The sequence below is a fragment of the Rhea americana genome, unplaced genomic scaffold (assembly GCF_003343005.1).
Source record: "Rhea americana isolate MKP2758 unplaced genomic scaffold, rheAme1 scaffold_215, whole genome shotgun sequence".
Classification (NCBI taxonomy): Eukaryota; Metazoa; Chordata; class Aves; order Rheiformes; family Rheidae; genus Rhea; species Rhea americana.
Window position 1 is genome coordinate 1,288,258 of NW_028186305.1, and position 21,595 is coordinate 1,309,852.

Here is a 21,595-nt window from a genome sequence, read left to right on the forward strand (position 1 = left end):
GGGGCGGCGCCTGGGCGGCGAGATCGTGAGCGCCGACTCCATGCAGGTAGGCCCGGGCCCGGCGCGGCGGCGGCGGCGGCGGCGGCCTCCTCACACCGCCCCCGCCGCACAGATCCCCTCGGTTGTTTCCTTTTTCCCCCCTTTTTTTCCCTTTTGTTGTTGTTGTTGTTGCTGTTTGGGGGGAGGAAAACCGAGCCCGGGGAGTTGCGGCTCCGCCGAGGCAGCAGGAGCAGGCCGGGGGACGCGCCGGGCAGTGGCAAAACGCAGGAAAGAGCATTAAAAATAACGTTAGCTGCTTGCCAGCGATGCTCCCTGCGCTCTCATCTCTCRTTACAAGTGCCGCTGCTGAGGATGTCCGTTCGCAGTCAGGGTCAGTAAACACCGCTGAAGCCAGCCGCGTGTCTTTGGTCCTAATTGCTTTCAGCCACAAGCRTTTTATCACAAGAGGTAGATTTGGGCTGCTGCCGGGATTTTGTTACTGTTCTAGCAAGGTATTTTCTTTCTTAAGCAGCACTTTCACTGTTCCTTTTGTCCAACGCATGAACTTTCCATCAGGTTTAACTTTTAACGTTTTTATTATGCCTTTTAGAAAAGGATTTTCTGCCAACACTGCTGCCTCTGCACTTTGTGCTGTTCACAGTGGATCTTTCCTGCTTCCACCTGCTGGTTTCCTGTACTGGGATATTTGTGTTTAGAGGGTTAGGTTAGAATTCCCTGTCCTGAATTTAAAACAAACAGTAGGAAAGCTTTTATTTGTATGAGTGTTTTTTTTTTTCATTTTACTTGAACTCTTGGGGAATAAGAGTTGGAGGTCTGAGCTAAGTTTACTAAATCCGGCTATCCGCCCTCCTGGCCGTCTGTCTCAGTGGGTCACGTGAACCGCCTTCCTGCCGACCGGTGCTTTCGGGAAACGAGGCTCGCTCCCTAACGAGGGGCTGCTGCGTCCCCCTGAGTGGCCGTTCCCAAGCTTGGACTGGGCCTGTGTGCTGGGGAAAGGAGGTAATGGTGGTTCTCGCTGGAGCCAGAGCCCCGTCTGCGCTAGGGTAGCTGTCGCACAGGTGCGGTTAAATTTCCAAGGTGAGTTTCTCTGCCGTAGTGTCTGTGTTAGGAATTTCTCTGAGCGTGGCTTGGCAGGCACAGCCCTACTAATACTAATCTTCTTGATCTAAGCAAACCCCAAAGCTCTTGTTTGACTTTGTGCCTATTTGTGTAATGCCAAATGGTGAAACTCTTGGGTCTGGGAGCGAGCGTGGGCTCAGCCTGCAGCGGGAGTTAATAACTGGACTGTGGACCTCAGTGGTCAATCATGAACTTGAGGCTCTTGCCGCATCCCAAGTTCTGCGGATGGGGCCAGAGCTGCCTGGCACGCTGTAGACTTTTTTTTTTTTTTCCAGGCTGATGGATGTTTTGAAGTCTATATTTTGTGCTCTGGTTGGTTCGGCTCCCACTATGGGAATGTGGCTGCTCAGCGAATTGTGGCTGCAGGCGTCCAATGGCATCCGGGCACGAGCGGCTCTTGTCCTCCTTTCCTTTTAATCTCGTTCTAGCGTGACTGCGGAGCGGCAGCCGAGCAGCTCCGGCACTTTTATCCCGTAATGCAGCGTGCTTTCAGCACGGCCTCTCGGGGCCGGCGGAGCCCTGCCTCTCCCCGGTCCGGGGCCGCCTGAAGGCACAGCTTCAAACGGCACAGCCAGCGCCGCCCCCTCCGCACTCCACTAACCCCCGTGCCCTGCTCAGGCGGTCRCAGCAGCAAACTGGGTCTCCCTTCTTGCCGCTTTGTGCCGGTGGGATATGTCTCTGCGTTGCCTCTCTTGCATGCAGAGCTGGCTCCAGCGTCCTTATGGAAAAGTTGCAGGGCGTATCTGCTTTAGGTTGCAGAGGGGAATATTTCCAGCCTGTAAAACAACAAAAATCCCGTTGCTCATTCTGCCCTGACAGCTGCCTGTGACCACGTCGCCCTGAGCCCCCTCTGTGCATTCATGGCTGCGCCCTGCCCGGGCTCCGCAAAGGTCTGACAAACGCTGGCACTGTTTTAGGCAGCTGCTTGAGCTGCGGCCAGGCGTGAGAGGGGGCCGGGCAGCCCCGAGCCCACCTGTCCCCGCGCACAGACGTCCCTCTATCTCCTAAGTGTTTTCGTCATGGCTGTGGGTCGCTGTGGTCAAATTACAGACCTAACCGCTCCCTCTCCAAGCTCAGGAGCTCTGGTTAATCTGGCGGCTTCTTAATTTTTGTCCTTTCTGTTGCCATTTGTCATCCCAGCGAGTTTGCTTTAGGAGTAAGTCATTTCCGCTGAGAACCCAGCCCGGGTACAGCTGGTCCCTGCTTCGTTCCTAGTGTGGTGGCGAGAGCATGGCAGTCCCAGTGCAGCTTGCTGGAGGGTCTCACCCCTTCTTCATCGCACTGTCTCTTCTGGATTTTGTGTTTTGAAGCAGCAATGAAGTCTTGAGGATGTCTGAAAGGCTTTGGCAAAGGCTGCACTGGCATCTTTCTAGGGGCAGAGAATAGAGAAGTGGTGGATCTTCTGTTTCTTTCATCCTAGCTTCGTTAGAGTCCTTCCTCCCTCTGAAATTCTCTTACTCTTGGCAGCTGTGAGTAGCTTGGCTACGCCTGGGGTCCCCATACGTCTTCGCATGTCATGTTCAATACTCATGGGAAGGAAAGTGCCTTTACCCCTGCAGTTCAGATGAGGAACAGAGGGACTAAGCGACTTCTCCAGGATTGTGCGTGGCAGAGCGAGGGTCTGGGAAGAGCCAAAGCTTGCGCTGAGAATCGTCACCTATGCTGTTTTCTGAGGGTTGCTGGTGTTTGTGCCTCCTGCCTTGGTTTCCCTACCCTGGAAAAGGGGAAAGGGTGCTGCTCTGAGGTCTAGGACTGACCTGCCTGGTCCTTTCAGTGGCGAGGTGGGAGGACTCTGTCAAGGCTAAGTATCTTTAGTCCTCAGCTTGTATTTGGTGTCTCGGAGGCCTGCTGCTCCAGGCTGCTGCTAATCTGTTTTGGGGCCTTAGAAAGCAACAAAGGCTTATCTGAGCCGCTTGCCGAAAATAGCAGGGAGCGCGGGGAGGCCGTCTCGGTGCGAGGCCCTGCCGACAGCCAGCTGCTGGGATCCTGCCCTGCTCGGTGCTGCGGGTGGGTAAAAGGCTGCCTTTGTTCCCGCCAGCCCCCACGCTGACACCGTGTTCCTCCTCCTCTTGTTTCCAGATATTTAGGGAAGCTCTCAGTGTTTAATCTCTGGAGAACCTTGGGGGATTTGAGTGCGAACCGTAAATCCCAGCTTTTGCCCGAGCAGGGCGCCGGGAGCTCCTGGCCGCCTCCGAGCCTTCCCGTTAACAGTGTGTGTCGGCCGCGATTTCAGGCAGACGAGTGGGAGTCGGAGGAGCTGAAGGGCTGGGATGGCCCTTGCCGGGGGATGGAAGGCGCCGAGCCAAAGCTCGCTCGATTCAAATGCTTTGGATCAGGATTTTGGTGTCTACTGGAGACCTGCGTTGAATGGCGGTAGTCAGCCTGGGCTGGCTGCGCTCCGGCGGCTGATGGGAGGTGATCAGTGGGCTGCCGGCAGCCCCAGGGCACGCTGGCAAAGAGCTGCCTCTCGGGCCTCTCCTTCTGTCTGCTCCATCCCCTGGAGCCAGCTGGATTTCTGCAGGGCAGAAAGGAAGAACATTTGGTTGCCCTCCTGCTCCCCCCTTGCTTCCTGCCCCCAGGCTGGGCTGTCCCCACGGAGGAGGGATCCGGGAGCAGAGGCTGGCGCTCGCCTTCAGAGCAGCAAGTGGAAGGGCAGAAGCAGGCAAGAAAGGGAGTGTTTGCCGGGCTGCAGCTGGTTCAGCTGCCCGAGCAGCTCGCATGACTGCTCCAAGCGGGATTGGGCTTCCCTGCTCCAGTAACCTTGCGTCGTCCCTTGCTGCCACTCTCTGCCCACGAGTCACCTCTGTGTCACCTTGCCCTTCTTCTGTCTGGGGCCAGGGGAGGCGGTGGATGGAGACCGCGTTGCAGCTGGAGGCTTGGCAGTTTCTCAGAGGGGATTGAGGGGAAACTTGTTTCTGGAAGTCTGGGGCTGGGATGGATTTCTGGGTGATGGAGGAGGAAATTATTACAGCCATTTCCAGTTGCTTCTCTCAGGAGGCCAGTTTGCCCMAGGCTGAGAGACTGCTCCAAGCAGGGGGCTGCTGAGAGCTGACCGCATCCTCCCTGCGCCCTCGGCATGAAGCAGAGCCTTAGCCACTGCCTGGCACGGAGGGTGTTTAGTCCTTGGCACGGTGCAGTGCTGGACTTTCTGGACAGAAAGGCTTTATGTGCCCCACCACGACCACGTGCCGGCTACCAGGACCGCGGGGCCGGCCGGGGCRCAGGCCCCGGCTCTGATCCGTGCTTGTTTGCAGCTCTGCAGAGCAGGCTGCAGCTGCCGCTYGGCGCAGGCTGCCAGGCGCGTCCCGGGCTCGCAGTGCGGTGCCAGGGCCCGGGGGCACCCCTCGCCAAGGCGGCTTGCTTTTGCACTGCGTGGGTCTGAGGGCCGGGCAGTTACTGCTGCTTTGTGCAGCCCAGAGGGTGGATTTGGGCTGTGACTCAGACGTGTGCCGTTGAGATCACAGGTTGCCTTGGCTGTTTACCAAGAATGCTCCCGAAGGGTTGGTTTGGGGTGGGTTTTCCTTCCGTTCCACTTTTAACTATCTAGCTGACTGTCAGCGTCTCTCAGGGCTGCTCTCCCAGTTTATATATCCCCAAATCAATGTTAAAGACACTGGCAGCCACTCAGAGGCCAGGAGATGCCACATCTCAAAGCAACGAGATGCTGCTGGTCACTCCTGCCAGTGTCTCCTGCCTCCCTTGGCAGATGGTGCAGCCCAGCAGCGTGTAACTGCTGCTTCGTACCAGCTCCTCTCCTTAGATTTTGGAGCTCTTGGTGATTTTATTTGTTTGTTTCTCACCAAATTTGCTTTGCTCGGCTATTTCCAGATGTGGTTCACTGCACTGTCTCAGCAGTGTTTGCCTGKTGTGCAGGAGGCCAGGAGCAAGGAAGGTGAAGGGGTATGTCTTTCACTGCTGGTGACTTAAAATGCCTGTCAGACACCAGCCCCACGCTTGGGAGCTACTGAAGCTCCTAAAGAGCCTTTCCTGCCCCTGGGGTCCCTGGTGGTTCTGCAAGGAGGAGATGGTGCCTCTTTTCTCCCTGGGGACACCGCCCTGAACTGATGTGTTTCCCTCCTCTCTGTATGCGGCCCGCTGGGAGCAGGAAGCAGGTGAAAGCCAGGCTTTTCGTGTGTGCCTGAGCTAAGAGCATTTGCATGTTCAGGAGACTCTGCGGAGTCAGGTGCCGTGCTGTACACGGAGATCTCTGCGTGCCGCAGAAGCAGCGATCCTTGTCCCCAAACAAGACTTTGTGCCGTGCCAGTGATCAGCGTTTGGAGAGAGGCGCACCTGAACTTTTAGCTGCCGCCGCAGCAGATAAGGAGCCTGCGGCTCRGAGGCAGCGGTGCTTGGTGTTTCCAAGCACTGAACTTCGGAGCTGGGCTTGGCTGGTTACTCTGACCGGGCTCTGACACCGCTCCCKGATTGCTGGGTCAGTCGGGCACCTTTTCGTCACTGGCTCTGCGGGGTCGTGTAAGACCAGGCAGGCAGCTGCGAGTGGTTTGTCTCCCCTTGCGAGGGCCCGGGGGACTGATCGCGGCTGGCAGTGGTTGTGCGCAGGGGGAGGAGGGGAGGTCGTGGGGATTTTGTGCGATGTGCACAGAGAGGTGAACGATGGGCTCTTCCCTTTCCCCAGGTGTACAAGGGCTTGGACATCATCACGAACAAGGTGTCTCCCCAGGAGCAGCGACTGTGCAGGCACCACATGATCAGCTTTGTGGATCCCCTCGTCTCTAACTACACGGTGGTGGATTTCAGAGACAAAGCCGTGGCTCTGATATCCTTTCACGCTGCGGACTGGCTGGCCAAGCAGACGCAGACTGCCCTCCTCCACAGCCAGGCCTGCAAGGAAGATCTGTGTTTGCATCAGCCTTGCTAATGCCAGTTTTCAGAGGATAATGCTGGCGAGAGGGACTTTGAGCTCCTTACGCTGAGGCAGTGCCCTAAGCAACCCCTCCTCGGCGGTGGCCAGGGGAGATCCCTGCTACATGGCAACAGTGCTGAGCTGGATATTGCCCTCCCTGGCAGTGCGTAGGTGTAGCCCTGAACCCTGATGCTGGCGCAGGTAGGAGAGGGTGGTGAGAGATGGGAGAGGACCTATAACTCTGTCCGCAGCCTCACTGACTCCTTGGGGCAGGGGAGAGGGACCCTGACTAGTGGCAGGATGGGTCTGCAGGTAGGAGCTTGCTCCCTGCAGTGAGGCTGATGCTGTCAAGGGGCTACATGGATGCAACGAAGCTGTAAGGCAGCAGTAACAGGCCTGGGGAGAGGTTGTTGCAGCCTCTGCTCTGGGATGGAGTATGTGGGAGCAGGTCCCACGGGCACGAGGCTGCTGTGGTACAGCAGGGCCCTGGGCTGCTGCTCCCTGCGGCCCTCTGCCCCCCTGTGCATCTCCGCTTACGCTCCCTGACTGTGGCACATTGAAGATATCTTTGCCCGAGACAAGATCCCGATTGTTGTGGGAGGAACCAACTACTACATCGAGGCCTTGCTCTGGAAGGTCCTTGTCAACACCAAGGTAGCGTTGCGGGGCTGCGCGTTGCTCTGGGGAGGGGTCCCGTGCTCTTGCGACAAGGCACAGTACTCCCTGCCCTTGAGCGGGGCAAGGGCACGCTGCACTACCTGCTGCCTGAGTGGACCAGATCCCTCGAGGATCGGGCTGGAGACTCTCTGTGGCAGCCCTTAGGAAAGCCCTRGGCTGCTCGCAGGGACCACGCGGGTCTGGGGGATCGTCCTGCTTGCGCTGGCCCGCAGGCAGATCGGTGGCTTGACTTGGGGCTGCCTTGTGCCCGTAGGAGAAGGACAGTGCGGCTCCTGGCCCTGTCACCGACAGGAAAGTGGAGCTGGAACAGATGGACGGGATCGAGCTCCATCGCCGCCTGAGCCAGGTGGACCCCGAGATGGCGGCCAAGCTGCACCCCCACGACAAGCGCAAAGTGGCCAGGTGAGCCCAGCATGCAGGGAACGGGGTGCCACAGCCTGCCAGCACCCTGTCTTCCCATCCCAAGGAATCACATGTGAGCATGGCAGGATGGRCCCTCCCACCCCAGGTGTGTGCCTTAGCTTCTTATCAAGGTGTTTGGGGGCCCCTGGAGCACTGCAGGGGGCATTGGGAAAGCTCTCTGGAGCCCTGAGGTCTTTGGCCACACAAAAGTCCCAGTTTGGACTGCCCTTGATGAGCCTTTGGGGTCCAGGCCAGTGCATTGCTGCTGGCCTGTGTGCAGCAGGGCTGGCTCCAGCTGCGGTGCCCCAGCAGCAGGGTTTCATCTGGAGCTATTTAAAGTTCAGGCTGCCGTGCTGGCTGAGTAACATACCTGAGCTCTGTGGGAACAGCACGGCAGCAAGACCAGGCTTGCTACCTTGGTGGGCCCATCCCAGCCAAGCCCTGGCCCAGGGGGAGCCGAGTGCCGCCCACCGCATTCGCACGGTGCAGGGGGGATGGAGGGCTGGGCACACCACACCTCTTTCTCCACCTCCCTCCCTGCCTGGGCTGGGCTGAATTGGCAGTGACCCTTTGCAGCCTCCTCCACCCCGAGCAGCGCTGGCCCCTTCCCTGCAGCCCCRCTTGGCTGGAAAGGGCAGGGTTGGAGCTAGGAGCCCGTCCCCCGCRGGGCTTGTCCCGATGCTAGGCACAAGTGGGTGGCTGTGCTCTGGGCTCCTTGGGAGCTATTGGTGTGCACTGCGGTGTGCAGGAGCACCCCAGGACCTGGGTGTGCTCAGGATGCCAGGCACGGGAAGGGGCAGAAACCTGCCCTCCCCTGACATGAGAGGGTTGGATCATAGCAAATGTCTGTGGTTCCCTTTGCTGGAGCCCCCAGGGCTACCGAGGAGGTGGAAAAGCTCATGCTCACCCAGCCTCTGAGCTTTATCTCTCTCTGCTTACAGGAGCCTCCAAGTATTTGAAGAGACGGGGATCCCCCATAGTGAAATCTTGCACCGGCAGCAGGAGGAAGAAGGTGGGGGACCCCTGGGTGGGCCCCTGAAATACCCACATTCCTGCATCTTGTGGCTTCATGCAGAGCAGGCAGGTGAGAGTGGGCTTTGTGCAGCCCCTGGCTGGCTGAGAGGGACGATGTGGGGTCAGGGCTGACTGCTGGCTCCTGCCCCAGCCTCTTCTCTGAACTGGGCTGCAATTCCTTTGCCATCAGGGGTATGACGGAGGGCTCGCACTCCTCATTTGCTGAGCTGTGCCTTCYCCAGGTGGACTGGGAGGTCAGGAGTGCAGACCCACATTCTGGCACCTTGTCCAGCTCTGGGCCTCCTGAAAGCATGGCTCTGAGCAGCTGAACATGTCCTGCCCTCCTCCTCCCAGCTCTGGATCAGCGGCTGGAGAAGCGGGTGGATGACATGCTGGCTGCAGGACTGCTAGAGGAGCTGCGGGATTTCCACCGGCGCTACAATCAGGAAAAGGTGGCTGAGAACCGGTAGGTGAGAAGCCAGCTCCCTTTTTGCTCCCAGTCCCACCTGCCAGACAAATGCAGGGCTCTGACCAACTTGCCCTGCCTGGGCCTCAGCAGTGAATTAATTTTGYGCAGACCTTAATGAGATCCTGGTCCAGAGCTGGGGGATGCTCCTGGTCTCTCACAGAGCTGTTGTTCCCAGCATGCTTCTGCACATGGGTATTTTCCCTCAGTAAAAATGACTTGGTGCTGCCTGGTGTTTGCATAGCAAAGCTGGTGTGGGCCATTGCTGAGGGCACTGGGCTGGCTTCCTGCTTGTGTCTAGCACTGCCTGCTCTCCAGCTCTGTTGGGCTTGTGTCAGTTGTGGGCAGGGGGAGGAGTCGTGCTGGGTGAGACCCAGAGATCTTGGCTATTGTGGGGAGGGTTGTGGTCTCCTGGCGTTCTTCTATAGGAGACGGCTTTGACCTCTGTCTGTGGTCTTGTTCTCTAGCCAGGATTACCAGCATGGCATCTTTCAGTCCATTGGCTTCAAGGAGTTCCATGAGTACCTTGTCAACGAGGGGAACTGCACACCTGAGACCAGTGCCCTGCTGCTGCAAAAAGGTAGGAAGAGCATCCTGCATGCCCTACATCTCTCAGGCCCAGCTTGCCCCTTGCAGCTCCAAGTGACACTGTGTGATGGTTTAAACCAAGCTCRAAGCTGGGACAGGTCTTCTTGGGGTTGAGCTGTACCTTTCTTGGTGCATCTTCTACCTCTGCCAGGCCAGGGCATAGAGACTCCTTTTTAGATGGTATCTGGAGATGATCCACTGATGACTTGGGTGATGGAGGAGATGGCAGGTCTGGAACATCCTTGGGAAATCCCAGTTAGGTTTTCAATGCTTTGAGAACAGAAAGACGGAATGAAATGGAGCTAGGAGAGCATCTGGTTCAGCAGCACAATCATGGGAAAGGATCTGGGAATTTAGCGGATCACAGTTTAAGGAAGTCAGTAGTGAAATACTTCCTGGTTCAGGTGTCATTCTGGAGTGTCTGGACAGAGATGATGCCTGTTAGAGCAAGGAGAAGGGTGCTGTGCTTCTCTCCGCACAGCGGAGGTCCCAAGCAGTCGGACTGTGGCAAGTAGAGTTCAGTACAAAGCTGAGATGGAAGCTGAAGCAACCACGGAAATGATAAAAGGCTCAAAAACAAGTCTGGTGCAGAAGGGGCTTGTTGTGTCTACTAAAAAAAAAAAAAAAGATTATGGAGGGGTACGATAAGTCTTGTGCTAAATATTGAAAGGCTGYACTCTAGTAAACCCTTCTCTGGGCCCACTGTGGATACAACAAGGAGTCTTGGGTTCTGTTTGCACTGAGAACAGCTCAAGTTAGGTGTTAAGAGAGCAGTGCAGCCCCTGAACAGACTGTATGACCTGCTAAACACTGCTGGGGCATAGGTGTGAGGCTCTTTCCCCCCAGCGCTCATTCTGAGGCATTTGGGACACCTTGTCTTGCCCTTCTGCTCTGCCCCTCCAGTCTGTTTGGCAGAGCTCAGCTGCTTAGTTATGATTACCACTTTTCACTGCTGGCTTGGAGACCTCCAAACTGGCAGCAGAAATACTTACATTGAGTGAGCCTTATACAATCCAGGGCAAACTTTTGGCTTGGTGATCCCCTCCTGGAGCTCACAGGCTCTTCCTACTCTCTGCACTGAGCTCAGCTTGCAGAGTTGAGCTGACCCCTCTTTTCTTTACACCTTCTGTTTCAAAGGGATCCAGGCACTGAAACAAGTAACCAAGAGATATGCCCGGAGGCAGAACAAATGGGTCCGAAACCGCTTCCTGAGACGTGAGTCCTGTGCTTCCACCCCACTTTGCCGTCCCTCTTCTCTCGCATCTCTTCTCAGCCGCTTCTGAGTATCCCCTGCTCCTGGCTTGAGAGAGGAGACTGGTGGCCCTTTACCTTTGGGGCAGTGTACATTTGTGTGGGGGGTGCAAATCTTGTCTGATTGAGGGCAGGCAGCTCTGTTGTCTCCCAGGGGGGTAACGGCCGTGCAGGCGCTGGGGGACGGTGCCCCTGGCAGCTCCTCAGCCAGAGGGGCCAGCTCCAATTGCAGTTGGGTGAGTAGGTGCCTCCCTGCCACAGAGCGTGCCCAAGGTCAGTCACCAAAGCCACATCCTGGGAAGCCCCTGGCCCTGCACAGGAAAGAACCTTCCCAAGACAGAGGATCCTGCCCAAATTCTTCCTGCTGGCTCATGCTGCCTTGGCTGTGCAGGTGTCTTATTCCTCCAGGGGCTGCCAGCACTTGGTCCCCTGTGGTCCCACCATGGGACCTTGCTCTGATTCCTTCCCAGTTGCAGCGTAGCTGTTCAGCTCTCCTGAGACAGCTCCCCCCAGTGCTGTCCATGCTCATCTTGCCAGCAGCCTGTGGCAATGGGCTGTCTGCCCAGTTGCTCAGAAAAGCTGGTTCTTCTGACTGTTTCCCCTGAACCTCCTAGTTGTCTTTCCCGGGAAGATCTTCCCCTCCCAGCCAGACTGGCTCCCGGACAGCTGATACTCCAGCAGAGCAAAGCAGGCAAATGCTCAGCCCTGTGTCTATACGGTGGTGGGTGGTGCTGGCTGCGATGTCCCTACAGCCGTCGTGCTGATGGCTCCTGAGGAGCTTGGGAAGGGGGCACAGACCCTCTCCCCATGCATCCGCACATGCTCCCTGTGCAGGGCAAAGAGCCCAGTTGACAGCTGCCCTCCGGATTAGGAGCAGGAGCCCATTGGCTGCTCCTAGCCTGGGTCTTGTTCGCCGCGGTGGCTGGAAGCCAGCAGGACTTCCCCATCCCATCCTCAGCCTTGGAGCAGGGCCAGGAGCAGCAGCTGGGAGCCGGGCACTTGTTGAAAGGTGCTTGGTAGGGGCAAAACAAAAAAAAAGGCAAGGAGAAACTCGAGTCAAAAGACAGGCTTTGAACTGGGTGCAAGAGCTTGCCTGGAGCCGTGTGCTTGGTGGCTCTGGCTCACCTTTCTGGTGGCAGGTGTGCTTCAGATCAGCCCTGCCGGGAGCTTGTTTGTGGTTATGGCAATAAAAGGCAGCACCTGCTGGAGACTCGCGCGCGGCAGCCTTTGATGGCTTTGTCCGAGCGGGGCCGCGTGCCCGATGTCTCCCGGCAGGTGAGCTGCGGCCAGGCAGCGCCATCACCAAAGGGAGTAGATGCTCTGTGATTGCAGCTGTCCTACCCTGGCTGGGCCTCGGCGAGCACCTCGCACCCTCGCGCTGGAGCGCTGGTTCTGAAACAACCCGTTGTCAGGGTGCAAGTGAAGTGGTGCCTGCTGCTGTGAGCTGAGTGTGTTGTCCCCTGCACAAGCGGTTGCACGAGCAATTGCAGCTCTGAACGGAGTGGCTGAGCGGGAACCTGCACCAGCAGAYTCCTGCTCCAGGCTCCAAGCGTGCGCTTCCTCGTGTGTGGCGGCTTTGTGCCTGGATCTCGCTTTTGGTCTTCTGCGGCCTCCTCTGGACCACGGCAGGGAGGAAGTGTTTGCRGTTGTGATGGGATCCCGGTGAGGATGGTTTTGTACTGCTGTCCTAAATACAAACAGCCACAAAGGCACTAGCTTTAGGTCTTTGGTGTTCTTGCTGTTTGCAAAGGTGATGCCCCCCAAGCCAAGGTCTCTGGTTGTCTTGGCCCTAAAAAGTCAGTTGCCATTTGCTTCTGAATGCCAAAGAGCGAGCAGATACGGGCAGTGCAGATCGCCCCGGTCACAGCGCGGCCCCCACGGAGGACCCTGCTGCCAGACTGCTTTGGGTGCCGGGACGTGGCTTGCTAAGGGGAATTCTGACAGTGATTTACCTTTTTTCTTTTTTGGGTTCTCTCTAGGCCCTGGGCCCAATGTGCCCCCCGTGTACGGCTTGGAAGTGTCTGATCTCTTGAAGTGGGAGGAGGATGTGCTGAAACCRGCTCTAGAGATTGTGGAGAGCTTCATCCAGGTATTGGATAACCAGAATTAACATGTAAGCCATGGCTGAGAAGCCTGTTACTCAGCAGTGTCCAGACCCCGTAACTGGGAGCTTGGTCTCTCCTGTGAAGGGAACTGTCCCTGCGCATGTCTAGCCTTGGATCTAATTTACTTTCTCTGCAGTGGCAGTGAGATGTAATCTCTAAGCTGAGAATTTCCCCTAATACCCAGTACTCCACTTGTCTTGCATGGTAAAACTATAGCTTCTGATCTGCTAGATTTAGTACCTGGTACGGAAAATTCACAGCCCAAACCCTACAGAAGCGAACACAGCCAGAGCGAGTAATAGCAACTGATTTGAGGCATCGTTTAATCTGCAGGGACGAGAGCCCCCAGCAGAGCCCATAAAGATGGAGTACGACGTAAACGAGAACAAACGGAGTCATCGCGTCTGTGAGCTCTGCGACAGAGTCATCATTGGGGACCGGGAGTGGGCAGGTAGGATCCGGCAAGGTGAGAAGGAGCAAACCGGGGAGGCTTGGGCCCGGCAGCYACAGCTACGCCCAGGCAGCGGAGCGAGGCGGCTCTGCGGAGCGGAGCAGCTTCCTTGGCTGTCTCCGCTTGGCCGGGTGACCCTCAGCGCGTGATCGTGGGTTGTTAACAGCCCGCGTATGCAAGCAGCCGTTTGCAGGCCCAGAGGGGGTGCCGGAGCCGTGCCACAGCAGCCGTCTGTYGGGCTCCTCCCGCTCCCCGGCACGCGGTGAGCGCTCTGCCGCGCTCTGCCGTCACGCTGGACGTGGGGATCCGTACGTAGCGTGAAACCGCCGAGCTGCCCCCCATCAGTCTGGGTTGCYGGTCCTTTTGTGCACTTTAGGTATTTTGTCAAACGGGACAGAACAAATTTGTTCCTACTAAAAATTTTGTTGTTTAAAATGAAAGTTTCTTAATGTTTTTAATGGCTCAGCTTTGCTCCAACACTTCATTCTTTTTGTGTTTTTCAAAAAAAAAAAAAAAAAAAAAGAATAAAACAAACCCCAAAGTGTTTCTAGCTGTAGTGGTAATAGAAAGGATTTTTCTGTTTTCAATAGATTTTAAAAGAGCTCAGTTGGTATCAGATTAACTTAGTGAATTCATCTATGCTGTGAGACTGGTGCTGACAAACAGAAACAAAAAGTAGTTGAGAAGCAGAACTGGTAAATCTCCACGTGTTGCCCAAATGCAATATATGCAGAGACAAAGCAAAGCAAAGTAGTATGCAGGTCATCAGATTTGAATGGGTCATTTATTTTTACTGATCCAGGGAGCTGCTGAAAATGTAAAGATGGAAGTTAGCTTCAAGTAGGAAGCACAGTGAGATCAGTTTGTAAATGTAATTATTACTTTAGTGAGAATTATTACTTCTACTGAGCTAATGTGGAGGTGCTTTGAAGGAACTTTACCTATTCCATAATTAGAGGACTCTGCAAGTTAACAGTGTCCAAGCCCTTCTTCTAGGTACAGAAAGTTTCATGGCTGAGTGAGAACTCTTCAAGATACCCTCAAAAGCTACAATTACAGCTACATGTCCTCTCAGGATGTCCCAAATCCTGATAGATGTTAAAACTTCTCTGACTCTAGACCAAGCTATATGTTCTCTGCATCCAGCTGAATTTGACTCAAATCCCCACATGGTAGGGAAAAAATGGCTCAAAATGGAGTACTACTTTTAACTGCAAAATGTAAAAAGCTCAAAGGGAAGTGAAACAGTAGTGGGAGCTGAGTCAATCTGCAGTCTGGTCTGTTTTCTTAAATCAAGTAGTTCTGGGACCTGCTTCTGAGTACCCCACTGACTGTGGAAGAGTTTTAAATTTTATCTAATTTTACGCTTTGTATGGACAGCAATCTCCTCAGACACTAGCAGAAGTCAGTCCTTCTTCAAGCCACAGTAAGCTTTAGTATTGCTTTCAACAAATTATAAGAGGTGAGACTTTATTTCAAGCCAAGGGTGACCCTACAGCAGTGTGATAAAGCAGCAGCTTTGTATGTAATTTCATCCTTAGGCAGAAAAAAAGATGACTGGAAAACACCTAAGGGCCTTGATTCAACAAGCCCACACCCCCATTTAATTAAGGCTCTGCTTGAAAAGTTTGCTCCTGTAATTGCTGCTCTGATCTTTTGGAAATAGCAAAACCGCCCTGCTAAGATGATAGATTGGTCTGGTTGGACAAAGCACCTTCTACGCAGATAATACTGTCAACGTAGGAGGTTTTACTGCCCTTAACTATGTGTTTTTAAACAGAAATTCATCTCTTGTTGCCCCAATATGTCAGTTTAAGTTGAAGTGCCAACTATATTGCATCCCTGGGATCCTGCCTCTGTTCCAGTCAGAATCCTGCAGAAGTGCTCTCGTAGCTGGGAGCCTTTCCCTGGAGTTATGCAAAAGCATAACTGTGCTCCAGGCTCCATCCCTATCGCCTCTGTAGATGTGCAAGATATCGCCAGCATTATAGTGCAGGCGTCTAGGCTTACAGATGATCCTGACAGTGCTCCACGGGGTGGCAGGGAGTTGCACAACCTCACTCGTATCCTGCAGTGTGCTGCCTGTTTGGTAGCACTTTCCTTTCTGCTCTCYTCCCCAGCGGTTGTGTCTTGGTTAGGAACAAACACGCTGGAAGAGACAAGACCTGACAATCTGAAGTTGTCTGYGGATAACATCCAGATTTTTGCCTCTCCTGAGTGTTTGGGCGCTGTCCTTCCCCTGGTCAGGAGAAAGCTTGAAAGGGTTGTTCTCTTCTGAGCCCCGATGGTTTGGCCTAGCAGAAGTGGGTCTGCGAAACAGCCTGTGCAGGGCTTGGGAGTTCAGTCYTCTGTGGGAATGGCCTCACGTGGGAGAATGGGAACTGAGGGTGCTCTGCACTGCCACGGGGTGGGTTGGCTCAAGTGTTTCTTTCTCCAAGTTCCTCAGAATTAAATGCTCTGTTTGCCTTTTCYTCCAGCTCACACACGATCCAAATCCCATCTGCACCATCTGAAGAAGAGACGGAAACTGGAGTCTGCCAGCTGCACTGCAGAGACCAAGGGGGACAGCGGTGGKGCAGAGACCTTGAGAGAGGACAGCAGCTTGCCTTTGCCATAGGCCTACAAACCAGCTGGTGAAGGGGAGTAGCAGCACTTCCACCTGTACGGCGAGAAACCGTCTAGTCCTGGGTGGCCTTGAACTGAACAAGCCGAGTCATTTGTTCGGGATGAGGCAGGTGTGTAAGTGACGACCAAAGGCCGTTGGCTGCRGCAGATCCTCTTCACGTGGCCTCATCCTGCCATGTTCCCATAGTTCTCCAGCCCTGCCTAGAAAAGGGTTGGGCCCCGGGGCAAGACTGTGAGGAGCATCCTGCCATGCCAAGCATTAATCCCCGCCAGAGACACGGCATTATCCTTAGAATGGCTGAGTCTATCCTGCTGGCATGTGAACGTGCCGTTCTCAGAGACAGGAATACTCTGCACTCCTCCAGCTTGGCTGGGAATGCAGCTCAGGAGCTGAATGAGTTTGTGCTGCCTTTATTGTGGAGAGTTTTTTTTTCTTTTATATGGAAATAAAATTGCAAGATTTTTGTGGGTACCTCTCCCCATTAAAAACTGCAGATTTTGGTTTGCTCTCTAATTCCAGCTGGCCCAGCTTTCCTGCTTTGGTCCCAGGGTAGGATGTCCAGGTTTGGTCCCTTCCTCCAGTCACCTTTTCTGCAGCTTCTGAGGGAGCTGAGCTGATGTTGGCTTGTTGGAGGCAGGCAGATCCATATGCACATGGCAGGTGCAGAAAGAGCTGGCACCTGTTAAACAGGAACTTGGATATGATCTCATCAAGTTTGCAACAGATGAGCCTGTCCTAGTTAAAGCTGAATTCCCGGGGGTTTACACTGTGGTTTGGCAGTGGGAACTGTCCAGCATTTGAAATGGAGTTGCTGAGCAGCAAATTCCGTGTGCTGCGCGTCTGCAAGGCAGCGATACAGCTCAGCTTTGTTCCTGGAGGACAGGAGTGCTGTCTGCACCACCTTGTTCTTTGGTGTRTGGCTCCAGGTGAAAGCCAGGAGCGCCTTTTCCAGGGCATCTGGGATTCTCCTGGCAAGTGCAATCAAGACTGTTCCTCCTGGGAGGGCTTTGGAGTGGCAAGCACAATGCTTGGGAATTTCCATGTGGTGAGAGATGTCTCCGAGGGCTCAGCCTGCGAGGAGAGGAGTGTGCAGATCTGCCATCGCAGGCTCTGGAGATGCAGACTCCAGTGGGGATTAGATTAAACCTCGGGTTTGTGTTCCTCAGTGTTGAATTGTTTCTGTAATGCTCCATCAGGCAGCTCCTTTGGGTGGTTTGATAGGGTGAGGGGTGAGCTGGAGGCTCAGGCTGAAGGAGATAAGCAGGGAAGAATTGGGAATTTGGCCTTGCTTTTCTCTGGCAGCACAGGGCAGAGCTGTGCCTCGTCTTTGAAATGCTGGGCACCATGGTTGTGTTGCTGGGTCTGTCTGCAGTGCCGCCTGAACCTCTTTCTGAGCCCAGATCTGCTTGTTATGGCTCTGCCCATCTCTGGAGCATGCTGCAAAGGGACCACGTTGAGGGAGGCGGTGTGAAACCTCGTTCTTGTAGTCTGGGTGGCTGAGGCTGCGTGTGAAGTCCCGTTTGCCGCAGATGTGATGAGCATGGTTTCCTGAGATGTGATGTGGATGCTTTGAGCCCAGGCTCCAGGCAGCAGGGTGGATAGACTGGAGTTGCATTGCAGACTTGGTGCATCCGGGTCTGTGYTTGCTCTCTGAGCAGATGCAGCAGTGCGAGATGTACAGCGCTCCTACCTCCCCAGCACCGGCTGGCATCACGAAGGCAGCTCCGTGAACGACGGGTGGGATTATCTGGTCTCAGTCCAGTCAGATGACCATACTGTTAGAAATGGATTTAATATCCCTAATCGGTTTAATATGAACTTTGTTATCCCTGCAGATAAGTGTTGTTCCTCTACCACAATAGCTGCTAGTCTGCCAGTCCTGTGTAGGAGCGGACGCTGTGCCGCAGGCAGAGCTGGGCCCGCGGTCTCCCCCTCTGTGCTGCCCAGCACCACGCGTTGCTTCGGGGGTAGCAGCTCCCGGGTATCCCAGGAGAGTGTGGGTCCGTCGCGCTTGCTCACCCATCCTGTGGCCGGCCTGGGAAGAGGAAGATGGAGGCATGATCTGATCCTGCCGGACGCTGAGTGGCAAGAAGCAGGTGAGTTTTCTTTCTCTGCCAGGTGAGATCTGTGGATGCGGACACAAGGCATCGGTGACAAGCTGCTCTCCAGGAAAGAAGCTGGTGCCTGTTTTACCTCTGCTGTTCAGAGGGCTCAACTCGGGGACTGTTACCAAGCTCCTTGCAAGGGCTGCGCCGGTTCCTGGCACGGGGACGGGAGGCAGCTCTCCCTTGGCGTTGTTCAGCTCCCTGCTCCGGGCCCTGCCTCCCGCAGAARGGGCAGACAATGCGAAACAGCTCCTGCTCCGGCCACGAATCCCTGAGAAAGTTGTGGTCTCGGGTTTCAGGCTGCTGCCAGTGCCGAGTGGTCTGGGGATGAGGAATGGCACTTCGCTCCATCTGCCCTCCGCTAATCCCCAGACAAACGTAGTTCTTCCATCTGTGCAGCCGCAGCCACCGAGCCCATCACACCAGCCACTTAATCTAAATAGCTTTGGCCAAAGATAAGGTCATTAATTACGCTGGGATTAGAAAACAGCACAGGCCTGGCTTGGCTTGGCTCTCCGTCAGTTCAAGTCCCCGCCACGCTGGCCCTGGCCTGGCTGGGCATCGAGGCTGGAGAGCTTCACAAGGCGAAGGGGTGGAAGAAGCGAGCACCATCCCGTCTGCGCCCCCATCGCTTCCCCAGCGCCGTCGGCTCCGTGGGCTCTCGTGTGGCCCCGCGGTGAGCCCGGCCCARCCACGCTGCCTGCGCGAGGGTCGGGTTGGCTGCGCTGGGCTGCTGGATCTCCCCGCTCTGCAGCTCGCGGCTCCAGAGCTCTTTGACTCCGGCAGCCAAAGCTGCTTTGCTGTCTCAGGTATATTGCCTCTCCGTGATGTTTGAGGACCTGCGCTTGCTGCTTTTCTCCTGCCCTTTCGGTTCTGTTTTCTCAGTGTGGTTTGGCCGTGAGATGCTCTGCAGCAAGCTTCTCGCTCATCTGGTGTGGAGCAGTTGCGGCAGGGCAGGTGCCTCCGCTCTGCGGCCAGCCTGCACGAGGAAATCCCGGCCCCCCTCTGCTCCGGGCCCGCGTTTCAGGGCACCGGGCTCTATTGCCGCCGATCCCAGCTCTGCCACCCGTTTTGCTCCCTGGCCCYGGGCATGTTGCTTGACTCCTTGTGCCCCTCGGTGCCCACGGGAGTCGGGGCCATTCCTGCTGTGTCCGGTGCTGTCCAGCTCGGATTTAAGGGTAAAAGCTGATCCTTCCCCTGTGGCTCTTGACCTCGTGCCTCTGGGAGGTTGCACGGTTGCTGGGGGGGTTAAACGGCTCCTGGTGCAAATCCCGGTGCAAAGCCCACGACACGAGTGCGGCCCCCTGCTCCAGGTCTTTAATTCCCATCAGAGGCCGCGGCGGCCGCCCTCTCCCCGGCCCTTCCCGCCCCGCTCGCYGAGTTCCCACGCCGCAGGGGCCGGTGCCTGACCTGGGCAGCCTCGGCCGGGCTGGGGACCGTCTGGGGGACAGTGTCACCCGGGGGCGACAGCTCCTGCAGGCGCCCGGCAGCTGCTGCGAGCAAACCCAGCGCTGCTGGGGATTAGCCGCGTCCAGGCTGCGTCCTGGCCTGATCTTTACTTCCCAGGCTGGATCTTTGTGCTGCGGAGGACCTGGAGGAGTTACTGGGGCAGCTGTAGTTCACCCTCCCGCCAAAGCCGCCGGGAAGCGGCTCTCGGGGTTTGCGTGGGCTCTGCAGGGAGCGTTTTGGATGCCGCCCTGGCTGCGGCGGGCGAAGGAAGCGGGTGGGGAGCAGGGCAGAGCGCTCGGGGTGCTGCGACCCGGCTCGGTGCCTCCGCGGTGCCGGGATGCGAGGGGAGGCTGCAGGGAAGCTGTGTTGCAAGAGCCTAAAAATAAAAAGAGCTGTTGGCCGGCGTTGTGCAACTGCCCGCGTGCGCTGCGCGGCCCCGCGGTGAGCGCGCCGGGGCTGGGGCCGGGCAGAGCCGGGCTCCCACGGCCGAGCCCCGCGCCGCACCGAGCCCGCCCGGCGCTCGGTCGCTGGCCTCCCTGCTGCCACCGGCCACGACCGGGTGGGATGTAGGGAGAGCTCGGCGCACGCAGGGGGCTGGCTTTGCTCTGCCCCGGCCCAGCAACGCGGGCCGGGAGCCGCCACGGGGGCGGCCGGTGCGGCGGGCGCCAGGAGCGARATGCACTGATTTATCCCCGTGCCCAGCCGCAGGCAGCGTTTGCGCTGGAAGGGCTGGGGGCTGCCTGCTCTCCTGCCAAAAAAAAMCAGGCTTTTTCCCTCGTTTTGTGCAAGCTGTGCCCTCCTGGCGGGAGAGGGGAGGGCTGCGGCTCGTGCCGGGCATCCCGCGCCGGGGGGGCGGCTGGCGCCGGCAGAGCGTTTCGGGGCCAGGAGCTGCTTTTGGCAGAGGTTCGGTGGGCTCCCGCGCGCGGGCAGGCCTTTGGCGCGCTGGCCCCGGGCGGCAGCCCGGGCAGGCGTCCAGCCCGCTCCGAATCCTCCGCCAGGTGCCAACTTCCCCCCTTCGGGCGAAACCGCCGCGGAGCGCCGGGCGGCCGAGCCGCAGCCCGCGCTTCCCCCGGGGCCGCCCGCGGCCGGCGGCTGCTGACGGTTGGCGTTGCGACACGGGCTGGCGCGYGGCCGCCCTGGCTCGACGCCCGCAGCGGCCCGGGAATTTCGGGAGCCCCAGTCCGGGTGCACGCGGGCACCACCGGCTGCTCCGGGCCGCGGTGCTGCAGCGAGGGCGTCCGAACCCCCCCCCCACCCCGTGCCGCCGTCGGGGGCCGGCCCAGACCCCCGGGGACTCGGCGGCGGTGGGGAGAGCCGGGGGCGCTGGAGCGGGGCCCCTTCCCGGGGGTCCTGCCGGGGGGTCCCTCGGTGCGGTGGTGGTGGGGGGACGGTGGCGGCAGGGCCGGGCGCAGCCGCCTGCGCCGGGGGACCCCGCCGGGCGCCGCGGTCCGGGGCACCCGCGCTCCGGCTTCCCCCCCGCGCCGGAGGGGGCCGAGGCCGCCTGGCCCCCACCGTGGCTGCGGCGCTGGCACCACGGCCACGTTGTCACGGTGTCACAGGGCCACCTGCCGGCAAAGCCACCGGGCCCGGCCCTCGCCTCCAGCAGCCTCCCAGTCACCCCAGTTTGCAGCCGCTGGGGAGAGCCAGCATCCCGGGGAGGGGGGGGAGGTGGCGCCAGCATCCCGGACCCTGGGGGCCGGACCTGGTTCCTGGGATGGGGCCTGGAGTGTCGCAGGTGGGGGACGGGAACGGGGGTGTCACGGGTGCGGGGTGTCACGGGTGGGGGTGTCACCAGAGGGCTGGCCTTGGGGATCTGGGTGCCTGTGGCCGGTGCAGCGCAGGATGGGGGCGTCAGAGACGGCCCCCGCTCCAGCCTCGAGCAGGTTAAATGCTGTTTTTTTTCACACCGGCGAGGGGGGGGGGGAAAAACGTACAGAAGAACAGGTGAGTGGAGATTTAATTGCTTATATTAAAAATCTGCCGGGTGAGACTGAGCTGTTTCCACCAAAGTCCGTGCAGATCTGCGGAGATGGTTCTTCCTCCGCCGCCGCCGCCGTTGGACACTCGGCTCCAGAGCCCGTATCCGCAGCGGCCGGGCYGGGGGCGCCGCCTGCCCCCTCCCCGGCTCCCCAGGGGGGTCCCGTCCTCTGGGGCGGAGGGGGCCCCAACGGCAGCGTGGTCCTGGACCGCCGTATCCCTCCGGAAACCACTGGCAGCCTCCCTGCCCCGGGCTCCATCCTGCCCGGCCCCAGCACCCCCCACCGCCCCGGCCGGGGTGACGCCATTCGCTTTGACTATTACTATTATTATTATTATTACTATTTTGTATTCCCGTGTATTTCTCGACGTCCCTTTTCCGTCCGCACGAGACGAGCGGCGCGGTCGCGGCGACGCGGCGCTCACTGCAGCAGGGCCCGGATCTGCTTGGACGTGGTGTCGTCGTGGAGGTGCCGCGTGGTGTACCTGCGCGCGGAGCC

At 57.7% G+C, this 21,595-nt stretch overlaps 2 protein-coding genes across 3 annotated transcripts in view; one reads left to right on the forward strand and one right to left on the reverse strand.

Moving 5' to 3' along the window:
• Nucleotides 1-6: 6 nt before the first annotated feature.
• Nucleotides 7-16,057, forward strand: TRIT1 (tRNA isopentenyltransferase 1). Its single transcript, XM_085305085.1, has 11 exons — nucleotides 7-46; nucleotides 5,756-5,896; nucleotides 6,539-6,637; nucleotides 6,915-7,063; nucleotides 8,005-8,147; nucleotides 8,432-8,543; nucleotides 9,011-9,123; nucleotides 10,269-10,346; nucleotides 12,362-12,471; nucleotides 12,821-12,938; nucleotides 15,416-16,057. Exons 1-11 carry the CDS (start codon nucleotides 41-43, stop codon nucleotides 15,553-15,555), a joined length of 1,209 nt encoding a protein of 402 aa, XP_085161211.1. The 5' UTR covers nucleotides 7-40; the 3' UTR covers nucleotides 15,556-16,057.
• A 5,010-nt stretch (nucleotides 16,058-21,067) lies between these two features.
• LOC146595837 (CYFIP-related Rac1 interactor A-like) overlaps nucleotides 21,068-21,595 on the reverse strand; it is a 4,417-nt gene continuing 3,889 nt past the window's right edge. For both annotated transcript variants that reach the window (XM_085305120.1, XM_085305121.1), the window contains one exon: nucleotides 21,068-21,580. In XM_085305120.1, the coding sequence (XP_085161246.1) occupies nucleotides 21,518-21,580 (63 nt within the window). In that variant the 3' untranslated portion in view covers nucleotides 21,068-21,517. The remainder of the gene's footprint in view (nucleotides 21,581-21,595) is intronic.